Source organism: Lepus europaeus, chromosome 13, assembly GCF_033115175.1.
Source record: "Lepus europaeus isolate LE1 chromosome 13, mLepTim1.pri, whole genome shotgun sequence".
In the NCBI taxonomy this organism is placed as follows: Eukaryota; Metazoa; Chordata; class Mammalia; order Lagomorpha; family Leporidae; genus Lepus; species Lepus europaeus.
This window is the reverse complement of record NC_084839.1, coordinates 86,138,708-86,164,469: the sequence shown is the minus strand read 5'-3', so window position 1 is coordinate 86,164,469 and position 25,762 is coordinate 86,138,708. Positions and strand designations below refer to the sequence as shown.

General features: G+C 47.2%; 1 protein-coding gene across 1 annotated transcript; it reads left to right on the top strand.

The window, feature by feature from the left end:
• On the top strand, positions 1–24,031 carry STARD7 (StAR related lipid transfer domain containing 7). The gene is made up of 8 exons (XM_062209877.1): positions 1–389; positions 11,668–11,876; positions 12,191–12,240; positions 13,738–13,848; positions 13,928–14,010; positions 14,866–14,965; positions 19,520–19,604; positions 21,851–24,031. The coding sequence occupies exons 1-8, from the start codon at positions 91–93 to the stop codon at positions 22,033–22,035; spliced, it is 1,122 nt and encodes a 373-aa protein (XP_062065861.1). The 5' UTR covers positions 1–90; the 3' UTR covers positions 22,036–24,031.
• Positions 24,032–25,762: the final 1,731 nt, after the last annotated feature.

The following is a 25,762-nucleotide window of genomic DNA, read 5'->3' as shown; positions in this document are numbered from 1 at the left end:
CGGGACCGTGAGACGCGCTCGGGGCCCGCGAGCTAGGGGGACTCGGCGGACGGCTGCTCCTGGCTCGCGGCGGACAGCGGCGCCGGCGACATGTTCCCGCGGAGGCCGCCGGCCTCCCTGGCGGCCTGGCTGGCGGGCGCGCGGGGCGGGGGCCTGCTGGGCCTGCTGGCCAATCAGTGCCGCTTCGTGACGGGCTTGCGCGTGCGGCGCGCGCAGCAGATCGCGCAGCTCTACGGCCGCCTCTACTCGGACAGCTCGCGCTGCGTCCTGCTCGGACGCCTGTGGCGCCGGCTGCGCGGCCGCCCCGGCCATGCCTCTGCCTTGATGGCGGCGCTCGCCGGGGTCTTCGTGTGGGACGAGGAGAGGATCCAGGAGGAGGAGTTGCAGAGGTGGGCCCGCCGGCGTGGTCGTTGGTGCCTGGGCGGTGGGGCTGGGGGTCGGTCGGCTGGGGCTGGGAGTTGCAACTTGCGAACCCTGGAGGCTGCCCTGTGGTCCTTTAAGTGGGGTGCAGTAGGTTGAAGCTGACTTGGCAAACCGGGTTGTTTATTGCCTGCGATCAGTTGCTTTGTCGGGGTAGAAATACGAACTGGAAGCGTGGGCGAGGGTAGGAGGGAGACCTCAGTGGGGAGCGTGACGCTTCCACGGAACGAGATTGCAATTCGATATTCGCTATGGGAGGCGGCGAGGCCATTGTCCACATAATCTTTAACACGCCCGGAAAGGCGCAGGTCCACAACAGGTTTTCATCCCGATCTGCGGTGTAGGTCTGCAGTTTTCGGAATGACTGCACTCCAGATGGGAGGCAGGCCTTGTGAGAAACGCCCGCAGAGCGCTCCGTCACTCTCTGCCGGTGTGACAGAATTAAGAGGCTGCGAAGGATTTTGCCCTGCTTGCACAGATCAGTAGCCCAGACCTTTTAAACTTTAGGAATTAGGTCAGGTTTGTGCTGTTGTACCTGGAACTTTGGGGATACTGTGTTGTTAAGATTCTGAACTTGCTCTTGAAAAGTCCAGTATCGTTGATTGCATTTGTTAGCTAATCTCGTGGGGAATTTTTTTTTTTTTTTCTTTAGCCCTTGCTTTAAAATGTATTTTCTTCTTAACAGGCATCCTTAAACGGTGACTCCCTTCCACACAAACACTCCACCCTAATATCTACAACTGTGATTTTAGGAATGAGGGACAGTCTCCTCCCCCAGATAGATCTCAAATGGGTCGGTCTGTTCTAGGTATTTCTTTAACAGGAAGACAACCTGTTAGTCCACATTTTTTGTTAGGTTAAAAATGGAAATACCTCAATAAAATTTATACCGTGGCCATTTGGGAAGTGCAGCGGCCAGATGCCAGCTGTGCAGCGTTATGAATTGTGGGTAAATACAAGTCTATCCTGAGAACTGGGACTACCTCACCTGGCAAGAAAGGTGACTTTTACAGAGGCAGTTTAAAATCATAACCACAAGCACCCTTACTCATTAAAAAGGCAAGATATTAAAGCATGATAGTTACTTTGCCTAGTTTTTGTTAGCATTTTTTGCTACTTGGCCATTTGTTCTAATCCAATATTCTCAGATGTGAGAAGTAAAATAATGGAAAGCTTTTTTTTTTTTTTTTTTTTTTTTTTAAGATTTATTTGTCTGAAAGGTAGAGTGACAGAGAAAGGTTTTCCATCTGCTGGTTCATTCCTCAAATGACTGCAATGGCTGGGGCTGGGCCAGACCAGGCCAGGAGCCAGAAGCTCTCATCCAGGCCTCCAGTATGGGTGGCAAGGGCCCAAGTACTTGGACCATCTTTCTCTGCCTTCTCAAGCACATTAGCAGGGAGCTGAATTGGAAGCAGAGCAGCCCATACCTGAACCAGTGCTGTGATGTGGGGTGCCAGCATTGATGTAAACAGTGGGCTTACACAAAGCTGACCCTGGAAAGAAAACTTTTTTTTTTTTTTTTTTTGACAGGCAGAGTGGACAGTGAGAGAGAGAGAGACAGAGAGAAAGGTCTTCCCTTGCCGTTGGTTCACCCTCCAATGGCCGCCGCGGTAGCGCGCTGCGGCCGGCGCACCGCGCTGTTCCGATGGCAGGAGCCAGGTGCTTCTCCTGGTCTCCCATGGGGTGCAGAGCCCAAACACTTGGGCCATCCTCCACTGCACTCCCTGGCCACAGCAGAGAGGTGGCCTGGAAGAGGGGCAACCGGGACAGGATCGGTGCCCCGACCGGGACTAGAACCTGGTGTGCCGGCGCCGCAAGGCGGAGGATTAGCCTGTTGAGCCACGGTGCCGGCTTTTTTTTTTTTTTAAACATTTATTTATTTGGGGGCTGGTGCTGTGGCATAGCGGGTAAAGCTGCCACCTGTGGTGCTAGCATCCCATATGGGCAACAGTTCAAGTTCCAGCTGCTCCACTTCCAATCCAGCTCTCTGCTATGGCCTGGGAAAGCAGTAGAGGATGGCTCAAGTGCTTGGGCCCCTGCACCCACGTGGGAGACCTGGAAGACTCTCCAGGCTCCTGGCTTCAGATCAGCCCAGCTCTGGCTGTTGCAGCCATTTGGGGAGTGAACCAGAGGATTGAAGACCTCTCTCTCTCTCTCTCTGTGCCTCTGCCTCTCTGTAACTCTGCCTTTCAGATAAACAAATGAATCTTAATTTAAAAAGAGATTTATTTATTTATTTGAAAGAGTTACAGAGAGAGAAGGAGAGCCATCTTCCACCCACTGGTTCATTCCCCAAATAGCTGCAAGGGCCAGGGCTGGGCCAAGCTGAAGCTGGGAGTTTCTTCCATGTCTCTCACGTGGGTGGCAGGGGCCCAGATGCTTGGGCCATCTTCTGCTGCTTTTTCCAGGCCATTCGCAGGGAGTTGGATCAGATTGGAGCAGCTGAGACATGAACTGGCGCCTGTAAGGGATGGTGGTGTCACAGGCGGAGGCTTAACCTGCCAAGCCACAATGCCAGCCCCAGCACTCTTGGTTCTAAACCAACTAAAGAACCATTGTTCTGGGTTAAGCAGTTTTGGAATTTCCAGAGTTTAGATGAAGGTCAGTGAGAACACTGACAGCTGCCTCTTGACCTTCTTCGAGTTGTTAGAGTCAAGGCCTTCATTTGACACTCTGCTGTCCAGTTCATATACTTAAAATTTGATCAGATTGTCCATCTGGAAGGATCTTAACACATCGGTCACCTTGACAGGCAAGTCAGCCCTAAGGGATCTTCAAAAAGTTCATGGAAAATGTGTTTTACAAAAAACTGCATGCATTTGAGAACTTTTTTGCCCTGAAATGAGCTAGTTTTTTAAATTCCATTTTTCATGAACATTTCAAAGCCCCCTTATAGATCTTGGTTGTACTATAGTTCCTTAGGACTTTGTTTGATAGCTTGTCATGTTTGTATTTTATTGAGTAAAACATTCTGAGTGCAGATTAAGTTTTTGCTTCATGTTTAAGTATTCTGTTTGCTTCAACACTACTGAGGTGGACGCTTCAGAACATACTAAATTTTGTTTATTTTATGAGATGACTTGGAGTAGCTTTGAGAATGGAGCACAGTTAGATGTATGTCTCAGGTCCAGTGCATTTCTGTGATTCTTGATGGAAGAAGAACATGATTGTCACATGGCCCCTAAATCACAGCCTTTGGCTTATCTCTGCTGTTTCTGTACCCACTTGTCCTGGTGTCCTGGTTAGACATGTGATGGAGTGTTCTGGGTATCTTCTTGAATGTATGCCTTAAAGTGGCTTTGGATTTTCTTATGTAAATAACACTCCAATAGAGTTTCCATTCAGAATGAAAAACAGTAACCTGGCTTTTTTGTAAGAACATCCCTACCAAATAGACTCTTACTGATCATGCAACAGCAAGAAAAATCCAAGAGAAGTAGTTATCTGTACAAAGTGATTTTGACCTGCTGCTGAGGCCAGATGTAGAAACCAGATCTGTTAATACTTGCTCTAGTATTCTTACCAGTTGGCTTCAATTAAACAGTCAAACAAAATAGCTTCAATACTATTTTTGGTGCTTGTTGGCATTCTGTGAGCCCAAGGCAAATCTTATGGAAAAATACAGCAGTACAATTTGATTGCTTTGGAACAGTTAAAAAAAAAAATTACAGGAACAAAAAGAGGAAGGATGTTAAGAAATAAAGGCTGGGAGAAAATGTTCCATTAACCTCTTCTTTTTTTTTTTTTTTTTTTTTTTAAGTTACAGTTCATTGCTCTAGAAATTGGAGTATGTGCCAATAAAGTTTCATAAGGAAAGCTGGCTTTTTTCCCATTTCTATCTTCCAGGGTATTATTGCCACAAACTAGTTGGTGTTTCTAGGTGTGTTCTCTCTCTGTAGCACATGAGAATCTCTGATTGTGACATCAGTTTGGAATTTGGGAAAGGGATACTGAGAAGTGAGGCATTTGTCTTATTGGAATTCCTGGTTGTGGGAATGGCTTTATTTGAGTCATTTTGGAGCCTTGTAGCAAGCCCTGTGCTGAGGGGCAGGACCCCTAGATGTGCTGAACACTGTCCTTTGTTGTGTGCCTCCAGTTTCCATAGCTTTCAATCTAACCTGTCTCAAATATTGTCGTGATTTTCCTTTCAAAGAAAGGGAAGCATTGACTGTCTTTGCTTCATCCTTTTGCTAATCTCATTTCATTACTATTTTGGGAATAATCTCTTTTGTCCTCCATTCCTCTCCTTGTTAGCTAAGTCTCTTAGTTGTGAAGGTTTAGTCACCCATGCCACCCAAACAAGATTTGGCACAGCAGGCTAAAGGGTGTATAATGAGAGGCTCTGCTTGTCTCCACATAGATGATAATGAGTCACCGTGTTCCTGTATACTAAACGTGTCTGTCATGTTAGCGTTTAGAAGTTGAGACCTTTCAAGGACGCTTACACCTTGGGACAGAATAGCAGTGTTGATCATTTACATTTTTGTGATGCAGTCTGCCCCAGCGTTCGTACGGTGCTGTTCAAGGAGTGAATGTCATGCCTTCACAAATGATTATCCATCCCTCCTCAGGGACTTAGCCTCATAATTTTAATCAAAGCCACCTAGTGATCTTTAATTATATAGGAGAGCCTGATAGAGGAGTAGGTCGGAAGCTCTGTGTCACCTTGGGTCTTAGAAGTTTGTCGATGCTAGTCATTAATTTTCTTAAAACCTTACTGACTATGTAATTCTTGTATGAGCCCTGATATTTTTAAAAATATTTATTTATTTATTTGAAACAGTTACATGGAGAGAGAAGGAGAGGCAGAGAGAGAGAGAGGTCTTCCATCCACTGGCTCATTCCCCAGTTGGCCGCAATGGCCAGAGCTGGCCGATCCGAAGCCAGGAGCTTCTTCCGGGTCTCCCACGTGGGGGCAGGGACCCAAGGACTTGGGCCATCTTCCACTGCTTTCCCAGGCCATAGCAGGGGGCTGGATCGGAAGTGGAGCAGCCGGCATTTGAACCGGCGCCCATATGGGATGCCGGCACTGCAGGCGGCGGCTTTACCTGCTACGCCAAACCACCGGCCCCACCCTGATATTTTTATTTTTTAATTTTTTTTTATTTTTGACAGGCAGAGTGGACAGTGAGAGAGAGAGACAGAGAGAAAGGTCTTCCTTTGCCGTTGGTTCACCCTCCAATGGCCGCTGCAGCCGGTGCACCGCGCTGATCCGAAGGCAGGAGCCAGGTGCTTATCTGGTCTCCCATGGGTTGCTGGGCCCAAGCACTTGGGCCATCCTCCACTGTACTCCCTGGCCATAGCAGAGAGCTGGCTTGGAAGAGGGGCAACTGGGACAGAATCCAGCGCCCTGATCTGGACTAGAACCTGGTGTGCTGGCGCCGCTAGGCGGAGGATTAGCCTGTTGAGCCACAGCGCCGGCCCCCACCCTGATTTTTTTTTTTTTTTTTTTTGACAGGCAGAGTGGATAGTGAGAGACAGAGAGAAAGGTCTTCCTTTTTGCCGTTGGTTCACCCTCCAATGGCCGCTGCAGCCGGCGCATCTCGCTGATCCAAAGCCAGGAGCCAGGCGCTTCTCCCGGTCTCCCATGCTGGTGCAGGGCCCAAGCACTTGGGTCATCCTCCCCTGCCTTCCCAGGCCATAGCAGAGAGCTGGCCTGGAAGAGGGGCAACTGGGATAGAATCCGGTGCCCCAACCGGGACTAGAACCTGGTGTGCCGGCGCCGCAAGGCGGAGGATTAGCCTGTGAAGCCACGGAGCTGACCCCACCCTGATATTTGAATAAGACATTCCACCAGTGGAAACATTTTTGCCCATCTTCATAATGTGATAAGAATGACATTGAGGAGTGCTGCTTACTTACTATGGAAGGATGCTCTGCTCACCCTGAAAAATGCCTTAATTGATGCCACGCGATGACTGAATTGTTCTCTGGACACTTCTAGCTGTGGTTTTGCTTTTGCTTTCTTTTCTTCAAGATTTTATTGTGTACTCAAAGGTTCCATCACTATTTCTGTACTTAACCAGTTTGCAATACCAACTGTCAATTTGTTTTGCAACTTTTAATTTAAGACTTTTTTAAAGGGTGAAACAATTTTCTTTTTCTTATTTGTTTTTAAAGATTTATTTATTTATTTGAAAGAATTACACAGAGAGAGGAGAGGCAGAGAGAGAGAGAGAGAGGTCTTCCATCTGATGGTTCACTCCCCAATTGGCCGCAATGGCCGGAGCTGCGCCAATCTGAAGCCAGGAGCCAGGAGCTTCTTCCAGGTCTTCCACATGGGTGCAGGGGCCCAAGGACTTGGGCCATCTTCCACTGTTTTCCCAGGCCACAGCAGAGAGCTGGATCAGAAGTGGAGCAGCCGGGTCTCGAACCGGCATCTTGGGATGCCAGTGCTTCAGGCCAAGGCGTTAACCCCCTGTGCCACAGTGCCGGTTCCTCTTTTTTTTTTAAGGTTTATTTATTTGAAGAGGTAGAGGCAGAAAGAGAGCAAGAGAGAGAGAAAGTCTTCAGCCACTAGTGTACTCCCCAAATGACCACAAAGACCAGAGCTGGGCCAGTCTGGAGCCAGGAGCTTCTTCAGGGTCTCCCATGTGGATGCAGGGACCCATGCAATTGGGCCATTATCTACTGCTTTCCCAGGCCATGGCAGAGAGCTGGATCAGAAGTGGAGCTACTAGGTCTCGTACCATTGCCCATTTGGGATGATGGCAGCTTTGCCCCCTACACCACAGTGTTGGCCCCCCCCCCCCTTTAATTTAAAGATTTGCTTATTTTTTTGAAAGGCAGAGTTAGAGAGTGGAAGAGACAGAGATCTTCCATCCACTGGTTCACTCTCCAAATGGCCGCAACAGCTGGGCCAGGTCGAAGCCAGGAGCTTTTTCCAGGTCTCTCACATAGGAACAGTGCCCTAAGCATTTGGACCACCCTCTGCTCTTTCCCAGGCCTTCAGCAGGGAGCTGGATGGGAAGTGCAGCAGCCAGGACTGCCGGCGTTGCAGGTGGCAGCTTAACCTGCTGTGCCACAACACTGACACCTAAAAGACTGAAAGAAATTGAAGAAGACATAGGTGAGGGCATTGTAGCTCAGTGTTAACCTATAGCTTAGGATGTGTGCATTCCTTAGCAGAGTGCCAGCTGGAGTCCTACCTACTCTGGTTCTGATCCAACTTCCTGCAGTGGACCAGGGAAGCAGCAGATGACACCTCAAATACACGAGTGCCTGCCACCCATATGAGAGACCCTGTGGAATTTCTGGTTCCTGACTTCAGCCTAGCTCAACCCCAGCTGTTAAAACCATTTGGGGGGCCAGCGCTTTGGTGTAGCAAGTAAAGCCACCGTCTACAGTGCTGGCATCCCATATCTGTGCCAGTTTGAGCCCCAGCTGCTGCACTTCCTTTCTAGCTCTCTGCTATGGCCTGGGAAGGCAGTGGAAGATGGCCCAAATCATTGGTCCCCTACCCCTGCATGGAAGACCTGGAAGAAGCTCCTGGCTCCTGGCTTCGGATTGGTGCAGCTTCGGACATTGCTGCCAATTGGGGAGTGAACCAGTGGATGGAAGACCTCTCTCTCTTTCTCTGTATAACTCTGCCTTTCAAATAAATAAATAAATCTTTAAAAAAAAAAAAAAAGAAAGAAAAAACATTTGGGGAGTGAACCAGCAGTCAGAAGATCTCTCTTTGTCATTCTGCCTTTCAAATCAATAAATAAATCTTTTTTACTATAAACGAATCTTTAAAAAGATAAAGAAGACTTAAACAAGTGGGAAGACGTATGGTGTCCATGGATGGAACACTATTTTTTAAAGATTTATTTATTTATTTGAAAGAGTTAGAGAGGAAAGCCAGAAACAGAGAAAGAGATCTTCCATCTGCTGGTTCATTCCCCAAATGGCTATAATGACCGGGGCTGCGCCACGCTGAAACCAGGAGCCAGCAGCTTCTTCTGGGTCTCCCACATGGGTATAGGGGCCCAAGTACTTGGGCCATCTTCTGCTGCTTTCCCAAGTGCATTAGCAGGGAGTGGATTGGAAGTGGAGCTGCCAGGACTCCAACCAGCACCCGTATGGGATGTTGGATGATGCAGGGGGAGGCTTAACCTTTTATGCCACAGCACTGGCCCCGTATTGGAACACTTAATATTGCTAACTCATTTTATCTGCAAAATTCATTGTGATTCTTATCAAAATTCTAGCAGGTTATTTTGCAGAAGAAAACAAACAGATTCTAATACTGAGAGATGAAAGAGACTCAGAATAATTCAAACAGTCTTGGGAAAGACCAAAATTGGAGGACTTACCATTCTTTGTTTTTTGAAAAGGTTTATTCATTTATTCAAAGGCAGAACGATAGGAGATATGCACACACACACACACACAGAGCGCTTCCATCTGCTGGTGTACTCCTCAAGTGTTTGTAACAGTCAGGTCTGGGCCAGGCTGAAAGCAGGACCAGAAACTCCATCCTGGACTCCCACATGAGTGACAGGGGCCCAAGTACTTGGGCCATATTCTTCTGCCTTCCCAGGCACATTAGTTGTAAGATGGATCAGAAGCAGAGCAACTGGGACTTGAACACACACTCCATACAGTGACTTAACCTTACCGTGTACCACATGCCATGAAGACTCACCTTTCTTGATTAAAAAGCTTATTGCAGGGGCAGTTGTTTGGCCGTTAAGACATTGCTTGGGGCATCCATATCCTATGTTGGAGTGGCTGTGTTTGGGTCCTGGCTTTACTGATTCCAGCTTCCTACTAATGTGCACCCTAGGAATCAGCCAGTGAGCCAGTGATGGCTTAAGTAGTTGGGTCATTACTACTCATGTGGGAGACCTGGATTGACTTCCTAGCTCCTGGCTTCAGCGTGGCCTAGCCTGAACTGTTGGGGACATTTCAGGAGTAATCTAGTGGAAGATCTGTCTCTGCCTCCCACTCCCTTCCTTCTTCCCCTCTCCCCCCACTATGCCTTACAAATAAATAATATGAATAATTAATTAAACACTATGAGAGTCTGCTTTGTGGTGCATTGGGTTAAACTGCTGCTTGTAATGCTGGCACTTGAGCCCTGGCTCCTCTATTTCCAATCCAACTTCCTGCTAGGAAGACAGCAGAAGGTAGGTTAGGTACCTGGGCCCCTGCCTCCCATGTGGGAGACCAGGATGGAGTTTCTGGCTTCTGGCATTGGCCTAGCACAGACATAGCTTTGGAGGCCATTTGGGGAGTAAACCAGAAGGTAGAAGATCTCTGTCTCTCTGCCTTTCAAATAAATCTGTAAAAAAATATTACAGGGGCTGGTGCTAGGGCATAGAAGGTTAAGCCTCTGGTTACAATGTCAGCGCTGGGTTAAGTCCTCACTGTTGCACTTCCGATCCAGTTCCCTGGTGATACACCTTGGGAAGGCAGTGGAAAATGGTCAAGTAGTTGGGCCTTGCAACCACATGGGAGACCCAGAAGAAGTTCCTGGCTCCTAGCTGCAGCCTGGCCCAGCCCCGACCGTGTGGCCATATGGGGAGTGACCAGCAGATGGGAGATTCTCTCTTTCTCTTTTTTCTTCTTTCCTCTCTCTCTCTTCTCTGTATTTTTGCCTGTCAAATAAAAAAAAAAAAAAATTACAAAGCTACAATAAGGAGGATGTTATGGTACTGGCATAAGGATGGACATACAGATTCTTGGAATGAAATTGACAATCCAGAAGTAAACTCTTAGATTTATTTTTTTGAAGATTTATTTTATTTATTTGAAAGAGTTACAGAGAGAGGTAGAGCCGGGGGGGGGGGGGGGGCGGGGAGGAGGTAGGTTGGTTGGTCTTCCAGCCACTGGTTCACTCTCCAAATGATCATAACAGCTAGAGCTAAGTGTGTCTGAAGCCAGGAGCCTCTTCTAGGTCTCCCACGCAGGTGCAGGGGCCCAAGCACTTAGGCCATCTTCCACTGCTTTCCCAGGCCATAGCAAAGAGCTGAATTGGAAAAGGAGCAGCTGGGACACGAACTGGCACCCATATGGGATACCAGTACTGCAGGTGGAAGCTTAGCCTACTAATCCCCATTTTATAGATTTATAAATAGAAACTAGAGGCCGGCACTGTGACTTCGTGGGTAAAGCTGCTACCTGTGATACCTACATTCCATATGGGCACTGGTTCAGGATCTGGCTACTCTATTTCCAATCCAGCTGTCTGCGTATGTGCCTGGGAAAGCAATGGAAGATGGCCCAAGTACTTGGGCCCCTGCACCCATGTAGGAGACTTGGAGAAAGCTCCTGACCCAGCCCTGGCCATTGTGGCCATTTGGGGAGTGAACCAGTGGATGGAAGACCTCTCTCACTCACTCTCTCTGTATAACTCTTTACTTTCAAATAAATAAATAAATCTTAAAAAAAAAAAAAACAAAACAAAACTTGAAACTAGTTAAGGAATTTAAGGTTCTAGTTAAAGATTGTTAGACCAGTATTTAAATTCCAGAAACTCAGTTTTTATTCACTACACTGAGTAATTTTTTTCTTTTTTAAGATTTATTTATTTGAAATACAGAGTTACAGAGGCAGAAAGGTCTCCCACCTGCTGGTTCATTCCCCAAATGGCTGCAATGGCTGGAGCTGGGCCAATACAAAACCAGGAGCCAGGAGATTCTTCCGGGTCTCCCCTATGGGTGCAGAGGCCCAGGGACTTGGGCCATCTTCCACTGTTTTCCCAAGCAGAGAGCTGGATCTGAAGAGAAGCAGCCAGGACATAAACTGGCACTCATATGGGGTGCTGGTGCCACAGGCAGAGGCTTAGCCTACTATGCCACAAAACCAGCCTCATAGATAAATACATCTTTTTAAAAAATGGTATTGATTTATTTGAAAGGCAAAGAGAGATTTCTTATCTGCTAGTTCACTTCCCAAAAGCCTGCAGCAGCTGTAGCTACATTAGGCTGAAGCCAGAAGCCTGGAACTCAATCTGGATCTTTAACGTGGGTGGCAGGCACCCAGCCACATGAGCCATCATTTGCTGCCTCCCAGGGGTCATATCACCAGGAAACTGGAACTGGAGCCATAGCCAGGCATCTAGCCTAGTCCCTCAGAAGCAGAATACAGGTGTCCCAAGTGTTGTCCTTGCCACTGTGCCAAGCCTGCCCCTGCCTTTAAAAATTTTGTTTATTTGTGAATACTATTTTAAACCTATTCCAATTGTTACACAACTGTTTGTATGGATGCTTCATTTCACTGGGTTGATAGCTCTGTGCACCGTGTCTGTTTTTCTCTCAGGTCCATTAATGAGATGAAACGGTTGGAGGAAATGTCAAGTGTATTTCAGAGTTCTGCAGTCGAGCACCACCCTCCGGAATCGAAATCCCAAACAAGCGGGAATGAAGATTCGAAAGACAAAGAGCAACCCTGGGAGATGGTGATGGATAAGAAACATTTTAAGCTGTGGCGGCGCCCAATTGCAGGCACGCACCTTTACCAGTACCGAGGTGAGCCTGGCATGACTGCCTTTCAAGTGTGTTCCACGGTGGCCCAGGCTCACAGGACATCTGTTGCTCATACTTCTGGCTTCCCTAAACTGTTCTCTTTGTTGTTTCTCTTTCCCCAGAAGACAGACGTCTCCGTGTCTTCCTGGCTATTGATAATCTCTTAATCTCTTATTTTGCTGCCTCAGTATAACCTGCAGTTTCTGAACCTGCCTGTAGGATCTGTCGGTTCCTGAGAGTTGAACTGCAGTGAGGTGATAGGAATAGGTAGTCACAGGAGCATGGCCAGCATCCCTTCTTCTTTCTTGTCATTCTAGTTTTCGGAACATACACAGATGTGACGCCCCGGCAGTTCTTCAATGTTCAGGTGAGTTAATTTTTCTCTCCAAATTTGAACCTCCTGGCCAAGTTACTGCTGTCATGTGAATAATTTCTGATTCAGGTGACGTTGACTTCAGGACGTCCCCTGTCTCCCAGCCTATCTTCTCGCATCATGTACCATCTGGGGAACCACATTTCATTATTTTTCCCGTGGGAATGAGACGAATTCTAGCCTCTTCATAGGACTGTTGGGCAGGTCAGACAGAGGAGTGTATTTTAACATTTTATTAATGTTTATTGAAAACAAATTTTAATGCAAGAGAGAAAGACGGAGACAGCTGTCATGTGCTGTTTCACTCATGTGGCCGTAAGCGATAAAGCTGGAGCCAGGGCCAGAAGCTCAGTCTTCCACATGGGTGGCAGGGACCCAACTACCCAAGCCATCATTTGCGGCCCCCCTCCCCCCCCCCCACCCCCCCGATCTGCCTGGGCAGGAGGCTGAAATTGGGAGCTAAACATCAAACCCAGGTACTCTGATGTGGGACACGAGCATGTTACCCAGCCTCTAAGGACTAGACCAAACGCCTGCCCCTTCACTGCATGAGGTATTACTGGTTTTTTTCTGAAGTTTGAGGGTGAGTTAATACATCATAGTCTTTTATTCCTAAATCCCTCAGTTTATATTGCCTGAAACTAGATGTAGTCTTTTAATGGTAACATTATCAAAGTTGCTTAATTGAACATTGATACAGTACTTGTGTGAAATCTTTTCTTTGTATTCCAGTTTTATCCATTGGCCCAATAGTATCTTTTATAGCATTTTCCTCTGGTAACAGATACCAATCTGGGTTATATATTTAGTGGTCACATCTTTTTAACCGCTTTTGGTCTGGAACATTTCCATAGTGAAGGTATTTATTTAATAAAGATGAAAAAGTATCTGTTCAAAACTGCCTCCATCTTTGGAATAACGAGAAATGTTTGAAACAGAAGTGAAAAGGGGAAGTGGACACAGAGTTCTACAAACATTTTTTCTTTACTAGAGTTTTCATTTGTTTTTTCAGACTTTCAGTAACTAGTAAAAATTGTTGATTGTAACACCTGGTGGTAACATGCAAGTGCGCTTTCCTCTAAGCCCTGAATTTTATCAGTTTGTGTTGAATTTTTGTTGGTTTAGATGTTGGTCTTCATTTGAAGTCCCTCAGTTGCTAGTGATGCCAGAAACTTCAAAGAAAAATACACTACTTGGATTTTTTTATGTGAGGTGTCTAGTTAATACTTTTTAGGATTTTCTCACTTTCATGTTTATATCACTATATACGAGTATTTTCCCCAGATGTGTCTGTTACAGTATTTTTTCTTACATACTTCTTTGGTTTGCCTTTTCTTTTTTAAGAATGACTTTGAATGTAGTGATACTAGCCAATATGAAGGGACTTTAGAAGAATAACCAGATGTCAACAGCCCTGTTTTTCTCACTTTGGCACTGTTAGGTCAGATCACTTTGTTTGCGATCTTGGTCTTGTCTTTTTTCTTTGCACAGCTGGACACAGAGTACAGAAAAAAGTGGGATGCCCTGGTGATCAAGCTGGAGGTGATCGAGAGGGACGTGGTTAGTGGCTCTGAGGTTCTTCACTGGGTCACCCATTTCCCTGTGAGTGCTTTCACTTCTAGATTTACTTCTGTCAGGTCCTGTGATGCAGAACGCTAATCCCGCCTCTCTGTTTCTTTAGTATCCAATGTACTCACGGGATTACGTTTACGTTCGGCGCTACAGTGTAGATGAGGAAAACAACGTGATGGTGTTGGTGTCACGGTATGTGTGGCTACCTGTGGCTCTGGCCGAATTCCTCAGCCGTGCACTTCTCCCTTATGTGTCTGTCAGTTTGCATGTTCTCAGGCCCTGGTGAGCCCCCTAGGCTTCCGAGTGGCCAGCACCCATCTGTCCAGCCTTTGAAGATGAGGGGGCTCTGTCTCTGAATGTTGAAGACAGGTGAACTTTTCAACAGGAACAATTGTTAAATAGTTTCCACTGGTTCCTTAATGTTGGTAATTTTATTTTATTTATTTATATATTTTTATTTTTGACAGGCAGAGTGGACAGTGAGAGAGAGAGAGACAGAGAGAAAGGTCTTCCTTTTGCCGTTGGTTCACCCTCCAATGGCCGCCGCGGTAGCGCGCTGCGGCCGGCACACCGCGCTGATCTGATGGCAGGAGCCAGGGGCTTATCCTGGTCTCCCATGGGGTGCAGGGCCCAAGTACCTGGGCCATCCTCCACTGCACTCCCTGGCCACAGCAGAGAGCTGGCCTGGAAGAGGGGCAACCGGGACAGGATCGGTGCCCCGACCGGGACTAGAACCCGGTGTGCCGGCGCCGCAAGGCGGAGGATTAGCCTAGTGAGTCGCGGCGCTGGCCTTTTTTTTTTTTTTTTTTTTTTTTTTTAAATGTTGGTAATTTTAAAAAGAAGTGTTGTCTTTGACACAAAGCCTTGTGAACTATATGTTGCCAATACCAAAGGAACTCATTTCACTTTTCGAAGTGTGTGTGTGTTCATCTCCGTGACTCCTCTGTTCTGAGTACCTTTATAGTTGGAGCCACCTCTTCAGGAATCCCCCTTCTCTGTTTCATATCCAGATGTCACTAAGAGTTTGCTTCCCCTTTCCCCCACCAGTGCCGTGGAGCACCCTAGCGTGCCAGAGTCTCCGGAATTTGTCAGGGTCAGATCGTACGAATCCCAGATGGTTATCCGTCCCCACAAGTCGTTTGATGAGGTGAGTTTTACTTCATCCAAGAGATAATGTGCTCTTAGCTTTACAGTTATCTCAAGGAGTGCCTTTTACTGCAACTAGGGGGAGGGTACGGTATTATAAGGCAGAGGTTCTCAAACTTGGTGTGTCAGAATCAAGTGGAACTTGTTAGAATGTATTGCTGGGCCTAACCTGTTTTTGATTCAGCAGGTCTAGGATGTGGCTTAGAAATTTGCTTTTAAAACAATCCTCAGGGGGCCAGTGCTGTCATGCAGTAGGTTAAACCACCCACCTGCAGTGCTGGCATCCTGCATGAGGTCTGGTTTGAATCCTGGCTGCTCCATTTCTGATATAGTTCCCTGCTGATGTGCCTGAGAAAGTACTGGAGAATGGCCCAAGTCCCTGAGCCCCTGCCACCCACCTGGGAGACCCAGAAAAAGCTCCTGCCTCCTGGCTTCAGCCTGGCCCAGCCCCAATCATTTTGGCCACTTGGAGAGTGAACCAGTGGATGAAGATTTCTCTCTCCTTCCTTCCCTCCTTCCCTTCCTCTCTCCTTTCCTCCCTCCCTCCCTTCCTTTTTCCTTCCCAGTAACTCTGACTTTCAAATAAATAAATCCTAAAAAAAAATTTCTAGGGAGAGGCTAATGCTGCTAGTTTGGTACCCTGTTTTGGAAACCCCTGCTTTGGAGATAATATCTGGATGATCCCCAGGAACAAAGAAGTGATGATCCATTGGGTCCCTTTTATCTCAGAGAATAGTTACTGGAAGATAATAGCCACTGATTCTTGAGTCTGTACCCTTGGTATCCTTCAAGTGGGCAGAGCACGGAACACCTTTTTGGATTTGTGCTTCTTGTCTGTGAAATTGTGGGGGTTGGACTAATGCTTTCTGCCTTCTTGAAAATTTTGTGAGCTTTCTTGAATATTTCTTTAAACTTAGTGCAATATTTTATTTATTTATTTTAAAGATTTTATTTATTTATTTGAGAGGTAGAGTTACAGACAGAGGGAGAGACAGAAAGGTCTTCTATCCGCTGGTTCATTTCCCACAAATGACCGCAATGGCTGGAGCTGAGCTGATCAGGAGCCCGGAGTTTCTTCCAGGTCTCCCACGTGGGTACAGGGGCCCAAGCACTTGGGCCATCCTCCACTGCCCTCCCAGACCGTAGCAGAGAGCTGGATCAGAAGGAGAAGACTCGGGACTAGAACTGGCACTCATGGGATGTGGGTGCCACAAATAGAGGCTTAGCCTACTGCGCCACAGTGCTGGCCCCGAGTTCAAAAAAAAATTTTTTTTTTTGACAGGCAGAGTGGACAGTGAGAGAGACAGACAGAGAGAAAGGTCTTCCTTTTTCCGTTGATTCACCCCACAATGGCCGCTGCGGCCGGCGCACTGTGGCCGGTGCACCACGCTGATCCGTAGCCAGGAGCCAGGTGCTTCTCCTGGTCTCCCATGCGGGTGCAGGGCCCAAGGACTTGGGTCATCCTCCACTGCACTCCTGGGCCACAGCGGAGAGCTGGACAGGAAGAGGAGCGACCGGGACTAGAACCCGGTGTGCCGGCGCTGCAGGTGGAGGATTAGCCTATTGAGCCGCGGCGCCAGCCGAGTTCAATGTTTTAATTGTGGGGATTGGCCGGGGTGCCGGATTCTGTCCCAGTTGCCCCTCTTCCAGGCCAGCTCTCTGCTATGGCCTGGGAGTGCAGTGGAGGATGGCCCAAGTGCTTTGGCCCTGCACCCCATGGGAGACCAGGAGAAGCACCTGGCTCCTGCCTTCGGATCAGCGCGATGGCGATGCGCCAGCCGCAGCGCGCTGGCCGCGGCGGCCATTGGAGAGTGAACCAACAGCAAAGGAAGACCTTTCTCTCTGTCTCTCTCTCTCACTGTCCACTCTGCCTGTCAAAAAAAAAAATTTTTTTTTTAAATTATAAAAATAAAAATAAATAAAAATAAAAAATAATTGTGGGGATTATAAACAGTTGAAAAAAAGAATAAATTTAAAAGAAACTGTGATGTATTTCATGAAATTTTAAAAAATAAACATAATAAAGTATTTCCATTTTAAAGATTTATTTATTTATTTGAAAGGCAGAGTTAGAGAGAGAGAAATCTTTCATCTTCTGGCTCACTCCCTAAATGATCACAGTGGTTAGCCTCTCTCTCTCTGCCTCTCCTCTCTGTATAACTCTGACTTTCAAATAAAAATAAATCTTAAAAAAAAAAACAAAAAAAACAAAACTGGAGCCAGGAGCTTCATCTGAGTCTCCCATGTGGGTGGCTGGGACCCAAGCCCCTGAGCCATCTTCCACTGCTTTTACAGGCCATTAGCAGGGAGCTGGATCAGAAGAGGAGTAGCCGGGGCACAAACTGGCACCCATATTGGGTGGCAGTGCCACAGGTGGAGGCTTAGCCCACTATGCCACAGTGCTGGCCCCAAAGCTCTCTTTTTTTTTTTTTTTTAAAGATGTCTTTGTATGCATTTATTTGAAAGGCAGAGTTAGAGAGAGAGAGAGAGAGAGAGAGAGAGAGAGAGAGATTGAGAAATTTTCCATTGCTGTTTATTCCCCAAATGGCTGCAATGGCCAGGGCTGGGCCAGGCCAAAGTCAAGAACCAGGAACTCCATCATGGTCTTCATGTGGGTGGCAGGGGTCCACATACTAGGGCCACCTTCTGCTGTTTTCCTTGGTGCATTAGCAGGGAGCTGGATAGGAAATGGAGCAGCCAGGACTCAAATATGGGATTCTGGTGTCACAGGTGGCTGCTTAACCTGCTGTGCTACAACTCTGGCCTAAAACTCTTGGTTACATAAGGATGTATGAATGTGTGTGTGTGTGTGTGTGTGAGTGTGAGAGAGATAGAGAGAGAGCGTGCGCACTAGGTCGCAATGTAAAAAGGGTTATCTGCAATTAAAAATGCTTGCAGGGCCAGCACGTTACAGCACAGTGGGTTAAGCTGCCACTTGCAGTGCCAGCCAGTATCCCACATCAGAGTGCCAGTTTGAATGAATGGATGATCTCTGTCTCTCCCTCTCTGTCACTCTGCTTTTCAAATAAATAATTGTTTTAAAAAAATACTTGCAAGTCCTTTGTTTTAGAAGATGGAAGTCAGCCTGCTGTCAAGTTAACTTTAAGAAGGAGAGGCTGGGAACAGTGTGGGAGGGAGATAGGCCCTGCTGTATTCCCTTATGTTGCTCTTGAAATTTGGACTGTGTCTGTGTTTTTCTGTTTGAAAAAATGTGATTTGAGTTCCAACATGGTTGTCTTTAGAAACCATGACCCTGAGATAACTAAGGCCCAATTTAGTTCTTAACAGAGTGTGTTGCGTCTGGTAGGCACCCAATAAATATTTCTTCTAGTTGAGGTGGGAAAATGAAAAGAATTACCAAATAATTTTCTTTTTGTATATTTATGGCAAGCCCTTATGAAAAAGGTAGGACTTCAGTTAATTTCTGTACAAATGCAGACTAAATAAATAGAAGAGAATAAGAAGGGCTCTGGGGATAGAAGAAAAAATTCAATTAGAGACAAAGGATTGAAATGAGCCAAGGATATGTCTAGAGACTCAGGTGCTTGGAAAGGAAGGGTTTATCTCAAAAAGTAATTATTGAAAATATAGCCTAGTATCATAATCACACCCAGGATAACTGCTCATAGTCCTTACTATCAAGTACAAATTTTCCTGACAATCTACAAATTTTTTTAGTTGGTTTATTTGAATCAGGATCCAGATAAGATCCAGGCATTGAGATTCATTCATACTGCCCTTTTTTTTTAAATCCAGGAGCTTCATCTGGATCTCCCCTTATGGGTTCAGGGCCCCAGGTACTTGGGCTATCCCCTGCTACTTTCCCAGGTGCATTAGGAGGGAGCTAGATCAGCAGGGGAGCAACTGGGACTCAAACTGGTGCCCATATGGGATGCTGATGTTGCCTGTGGAGGCTTAACCTACTGTGCCACAACGCAGCCCCCAAATTAAGACCTTTAAATGGCAGGCACTGGGGATGTGTGTTAAGGTCCTCAAGACTACCCTCATGTTTGAAGATTTGCTGGAAGTACTGACAGGACTCTGCATGTAGTCACATTTTTCAGCGAGGAGTTTTGACAATGACATAGTAAAACTACACAGCTGGATCGTAAGTAAAAAAGACTCAGGAGGAGTCCATGGGAGGCAGAAAATGCAGCAGCAATACGTGTGCCATGTTTCTACCTGGGAAGGCCAGTTAGAGACTCAGCACCCAGAATATTTAATGAGAGTTGATCAATAGCACACAGCAAATTCCAGACCTCTGAAGGAAAACCTGTATTTAGCATAAACCACGTTGCTTGCATAGCCTGGGCACAGGGAGCCACCGTTATCTGTTAACTGTTGACTGGGAGCCAGATGGGCCGAGGGTCAGCCTTGTAAGCAGGACTTGCCCTGAACAGCAGTCTCCCAGGCTTTCAGCGGGAGCTGTTTCTGAGCAGGGTAAAGACTGGGCACTCCCTGCTTCAGAATTAGATCGTGATGATTCTGTAGTCCTGCATGTGGAGGTGGTGTGAATAATTTGAACAGCCTCATGTTGGCTGTTTTTCTTTTCCAGAATGGCTTCGACTACATGTTAACATACAGTGACAATCCCCAGACCGTGTTCCCTCGCTACTGTGTTAGTTGGATGGTTTCCAGTGGTGAGTAGTGATATACACATAAGACCTGTAACCAGAGCTGAGCATTTTTTTTCTCCATCTTAATGGCAGCACAAGGATTAATACTTGTCTCACTGGCGCTCTGTTGGGGAAATTGACGGTGCCTCTCAATTCATTCTTTTTTTAAAGATTTACTTTTTTTTTTTTTTTTTAAAGATTTATTTATTTGAAAGTCAGAGTTACAGAGAGAGAGAGGAGAGGCAGAGAGAGAGAGATCTTCCATCCAATGGTTCACTCCGTAATTGGCTGCAACGGCCGGAGCTGTGCCGATCCGAAGCCAGGGGCCAGGAGCTTCTTCCAGGTCTCCCTTGTGGGTGCAGGGGCCCAAGGACTTGGGCCATCTTCTACTGCTTTCCCAGGCCACAGCAGAGAGCTGGATCGGAAGAGGAGCAGCCGGGAACTAGAACCATATGGGATGCTGTCGCTTCAGGCCAGGGCGTTAACCTGCTGTGCCACAGTGCTGGCCCTCTTTTTTTTTTTTTTTTTTTTTTTTTTTTTAAATTTATTTTATTTATTTATTTGAAAAACAGAGTTAGAGAGGGAGAGCAGAGAAGGGGCTTCCATATGCTGGTTCACTTCCCAAATGGCCACAACAGCCGGGAATGGACCAGGCTGAAGCCAAGAAACAGGAGCTTTTTCTAGATCTCCCACGTGGATTTAGGGGCCCTAGTACTTGGGCCATCCTCCACTGTTTTCCCAGGTGCATTAGCAGATAGCTGGATCAGAAGTAGAGCAGCTAGGACTCAAACTGGCACCCATAATGGGATGCTAGCACTACAGGCGGCAGCTTAATCCACTGCGCCACAGTGCCACCCCCCTCAACTCATTCTTGAATACTACAAAGATGTCACACCTCTGGGTGAGATTTTAAGGCATGAAAAGTACAGGGTTCCAGGATGGAGCTTGTGCCAGGAGGTTGGTCTCTTTTTTTTTTTTTATTTCCCCCAAGATTTATTTATTTATTTTAAAAAGAGTTACAGAGAGAGAAGTCTTCCATCTGCTGCTTTACTCCCCAGATGGCTTCAAGTGCCAAGGCGGGGCCAGGCTGAAGCCAGGAGATTGATCTGGATCTCCCACATAGATGGCAGAAGCCCAAACACTTGGGCCATCTTCTGCTTTTCTTAGGTCATTAGCAGGGAGCTGGATGGAAGTGATGTAGCCAGGACTCGAACCGTTGCCCCTATGGGATGCCAGCGTCATAGATGGCAGCTTCACTTGGCATGCCACAGTGCTTCCACCCCCCCAACACAGGAGTTATTAAAACATTTGCTTTGATGCTTAAATACGGACTGTTTACATTGATATATTTAAAACTCTTCTTTGATACTGTTTAAGATCTAGGGTGGAGAATGTGATGATTGTAGGTCAGTCACCTAGGAAAAGGGGCTCCCACCTGTCTTAACAAAGGCCGTATGTCACAGCTGTACCTGCACCGTCCCCTTCCAGTTCCTTGTCTTTGAAAGAACCCCCGTGGGATTTCCTTTTTTCTTCTCTATAGGCAGTTTCTTATACCTCAGGGGAGATGAGAGATTAATTAGTTTGGTTTGACATTTGTCTAAATAGAATTGGTAGCTATTTCAGCTAGCCACTGTTGGGTCATTTTCATTGCCTGAAAGAGAGCCTTTTGGGGCCTAAATGGTCTGATCAATATTCCTTTTCTCTCTCTCTCTCTCTCTCTTTTTTTTTTTTTTTTATATATATATATTTATTTATTTGAAAAGTAGAGTTACAGAGAGGGAGAGGCAGAGGCAGAGAGCAGTCTTCCATCTACTGGTTCACTCCCCAAGTGGCTGCAAAGGCCAGAGCTGTGCCGATCTGAAGCCAGGAGCTTCTTCCAGGTCTTCCACATGGGTGCAGGGGCCCAAAGGCTTGGGCCATATTTTGCTGCTTTCCCAGGTGTACCATCAGGGAGCTGGATTGGAATTGGAGCAGCTGGAACATGAGCCAGTGCCCACATGGCATGCCGGCGCTGCAGGTGGCAGTTTAACCCACTACACCACAGCTCCAGCCCTAGTACCCCTTTTTCAAAGGATCATAGGTTATGATTGTTTTTGCAATCCACACATAGTAACTCATTCTGGAACGCAGCTGTCGCTCAGAGTTGTCATTCAGGCTGGGGTCTCTATAAGAAAAAGCTGGCTGTGTGCCACCGAAGACGTTGGGCCCTGATTTTGAGCCTACTGCTATTTTGCATATCGGCTTAACCAGATTCCCCTGTCTCCTGACAGGCATGCCAGATTTCCTGGAGAAGCTGCACATGGCCACACTGAAAGCCAAGAACATGGAGATCAAAGTGAAGGACTACATCTCTGCTAAGCCTCTGGAAATGAGCAGTGAAGCCAAGGCCACGGCTCAGTCCCCCGAGCGGAAGAATGAGGGTAGTTGTGGCCCTGCTCGGATCGAGTATGCCTGAAGGGCTTTGGGCTGAGAAAGAACAGGCGCTTCTGGCCCTGTCTCAGTCCTCTGTCACTCTGCTGCAGACTGGGGACAAGCCGCATCTGTTAGAAGACATTTGCTATAACCACCAGTGAGAGAGAATTTAATAACTGGTGTCTGATTTCATCCGGAGCCGTTACTGCTCTTTATCAAAATGGAGAGGAGGCGGCAGCATCCAGGAAGGCGTTGTCACACTCTCAGGCCAACCATGTTGAAAGTCAGTATTTCACTGGGCTAATCTGGAACAAACCTCTCACCTGAGGCCAGAAGGGAACTCCTTGCCTCTGCATCCTCCGAAGCTCCTCCGCTGACATTCCGCATCCCACCATCAGTTCTGCGAGCTTGGGTTTCCTTCAGTTCTGCGGGTGCACCTGGGAAGTGTAGTTGGCCAGGGGATCACTGGGGGGGGGCTCTTGGTAACAGTCTTAGTGTGAATGGATGTGAACATTACTTGGCTGTGTTAAGTGCCTTGTCTTTACCTTGCTTTTGTTTTAGGGACATGAAGTTTGTACAGAGAAATGTCTTTCCTGCCTGCAAAATTCTACCCCATTGTCTTGTCTTACCCAAAGTAGTTTCCTTGGGGTCAGCGTGTTCCTCTGTGTCCGTGTTCTGTGTTCATGAGATCATTGCCCCTTTCCTCGTCTCACCGTTTACCAAGAGCACTGGAGAGGAACCCTAGGGGACAGTAGCTTTCTATCTTATTAGTGTTTTGATAGGGTCAGTGGAGAGTCTCAAAACACACTAACATTTTAACCTTTTAAACCTATGTCAAAAATGAGGCGTTGCGGAGCTGATAGGAATTTCTCCGTGGTCCCACTGTATATAAAGCACACTTTGATTCAGTCACTATTTTCCATACTTCAGGTTTGACTTGTCCTCTCGAGAAGACTAAAGGCAGAGGAATAGGGGCTGGGCCACCGCTCCGAGTTCTCAGAGCTGTAGACAAGCTGTGTGAACAAGTAGATGTAATCTTGCCCCAAATACTGGTATAGTGGGGATGCGGTTTAAATGACCCTCTTGTTCCTCTAAAACGTTTTTCGTTGTCTCTTTCCAGCTAAAGTAAAAGCAGATCGTGCTGTTCAGAAAAGCTCACGAACAGCCTGGCTGGGCTGGTTTTGCGTTGGTCATGCTGCAGCCTGTTGGGGAATGGAGATCAAGTTTCACCATTTAAGTCTCTTCCTCCCTGTTTCCTGGAGTGTAAATAGCTAAATTTTTCCATCTTTTTCCCCCTGCTTGCTCTCCTTTTGTGGTGTTAAAAGGGATCTAAACTTGAGACTAATTTAAACCCCATCTTGACCTTCTTCTTGCCTATTTAGTTTTGTGCCAAGGGAATAACTGCCCCGGGGTTTCGTGATGTCTCTCTGAGTCATTGGCAGAACAGAGAGATGCGTCGAGCAGTTCCAGCTCCAGCTTCTTTTCATTAATCATTTTCCCTTCTTCCCAGGACCCGACATGCCAGGGAAGAGGGACTCCCTGGTTTATGTCCGAACTTAGCACCTGTAATTATGTATGGGTGTGTGCAGGAGAGAGAGAGGGTGTGTGTGTGTGTGTGCGTGTGTGTGTGTGCGCGTGCACAGGTGCTAAGGAATTGTGGTGGCTCCATGTTCTGACTTACAGGCAGTTTGACTCTGCACGGGGGGTCTGTCTGTACAGTTCCTTACGTCATTGGAATTTCACTCCTAACTCTCACATTTTTATCAGGTGTGAATAAAATTACAAAGATTGATACAAAAGAGTGTTTTTGGACAAATGGTGGTAGGAAAATCTTACTGTGATAATGAGCTTATCGTTTCTTCCTAATTACGACGTTGAGAAGGAGCGTTTCTCTGAGTTGGCAGGGGCAGCAGTGGGGCTTGTGCTTTCTTGGTGGGTGGGGGCTGACACACATTCCTTGACTACACTGCTGCACTGTGAGCTCTTTGCAGGTAACGCTGGCAACTGAAAGTAAACCCTCTGTTTCCATTGTAGATCTTTTGTTGTTGTTGTTTAGATTTATTTATGTTTATTTGAAAGGCAGAGTTACAGAGAGAGCAGAGACAGAGAGAGATCTTCCATCCATTGGTTCACTCCCCAAATGACCACAATGGCTAGGACTGGGCCAGACTGAAGCCAGGACCCAGGAGCTTCATCCAGGTCTCCCATGTCGGTGCAGGAGCCCAGGCACTTGGCCCATCTTCTGTTTTCCCAGGCACATTAGCAGGGAGCTGGATCGGAAGTGGATTAACTGGAACTTGATAACTGCAACTTGAACTGTTTCCCGTATGGGATTTTTTTTTTTTTTTAAAGATTTATTTATTTGAAAGAGTTACACACAGAGAGGAGGAGAAGCAGAGAGAGAGAGGTCTTCCATCCGCTGGTGGTTCACTCCCCAGATGGCCACAATGTCCAGAGCTATGCCAATCAGGAGCCAGGAGCTTCCTCTGGTTCTCCCAGAAGAAGGGTGCAGGGGCCCAAGGACTTGGGCTCTCTTCTGCTGCTTTCCCAGGCCACAGCAGAGAGCTGGATAGGAAGTGGAGCAGACAGGACTCCAAACTGGTGATCATATGGGATGCTGGCACTGCAGGTGGCGGGTTTACCCGCTACGCCACAGTGTCGGCCCCATGGGATGCAGGTGTTGCAGGCAGAAGCCTTACCACTACGCCACAGCGCTGGCTCCCTACTCGTGGGTTTTGATCTACTAATCCATATCCTTCGCTTCTAAAGAAGGATCCAGTTGTAGGAAATGGTGCTAGAGCTTTGTGGGAAAGACTAAGGCAAGACAGGAAGGAGCAAGTGCAGTATGTGGAGCCCAGGAGAGCCAGTTCAGCATCTGAGGCCTGGGAGGAGGGGGCCGCACATGGGCAGTTCTGCTAGATGCATTTATCCCGAGAGGACTGACAGTAGAGAGTGCTCTGAGCATAGGCTGAGTTTTGAGCTTGTGTGTTTTGCCTGTGGGAAACACTGGACACAGAACAGCATACCTAGCTGAGCCAAGCCTCCCCTGAGGCACACACACCTTTGTTCTGAGGTCAGGGAACCACCCCTCCATCACAGTGCAGTCTTTCCAGTGACCCCAGTCCTGGCCTGCCCTGCACCCCCTCCCTAGTCCCCTTTCTTCTCAGCCTGCTCAGATTTTCCGCTCTACACCTCTCACTTTGTCTCATCTCTCATTCTCTCCCTGGCCACACAGGGTGGTGGGTGTGGGAGCCAAGGGGTGGGCCAGCAGACTTCGGCAAGTGAACTGCAGGTGTTTTTCAAGGTAAAGTGCTTGCCTATCTATTTCTCACCCATCTGACCTTCATGAAACTGCTACCCTCTTTATGTGTCACAAAGTTTGAATGTTGGGCACCTACGCCCTCTTCCCCATGAGCCCTGGGCATGGTTTTTGTGGTGTGGTTGTGGTGTGGTTTTTGTGTAGTGCAGTTACTTGGGAGCACGTGTCGTGTTCCAGCCTTGCCGCCCGTGCTATGAACAGGAGCACCGTGTGGCGGAAATGCAGGGTTGCTTTCGAGCCAGTGTGGGCTTAGCCATCACATAATTCAGTGTGGGGGCTGTGGGTTGACTGTTGCCATGGGGGTTTTGTTTGGATAAATTACCTATGTATTGAAAAGGTGAATTTTCAAAAGCTGCCCTACCCTCACTGGTTGGTAACACTTTGGTGTGTGCTTTATCTTTCTAGGTAACACTTTTTCACGATCATTGGAAAGTAAGTTGTTAGCATCACT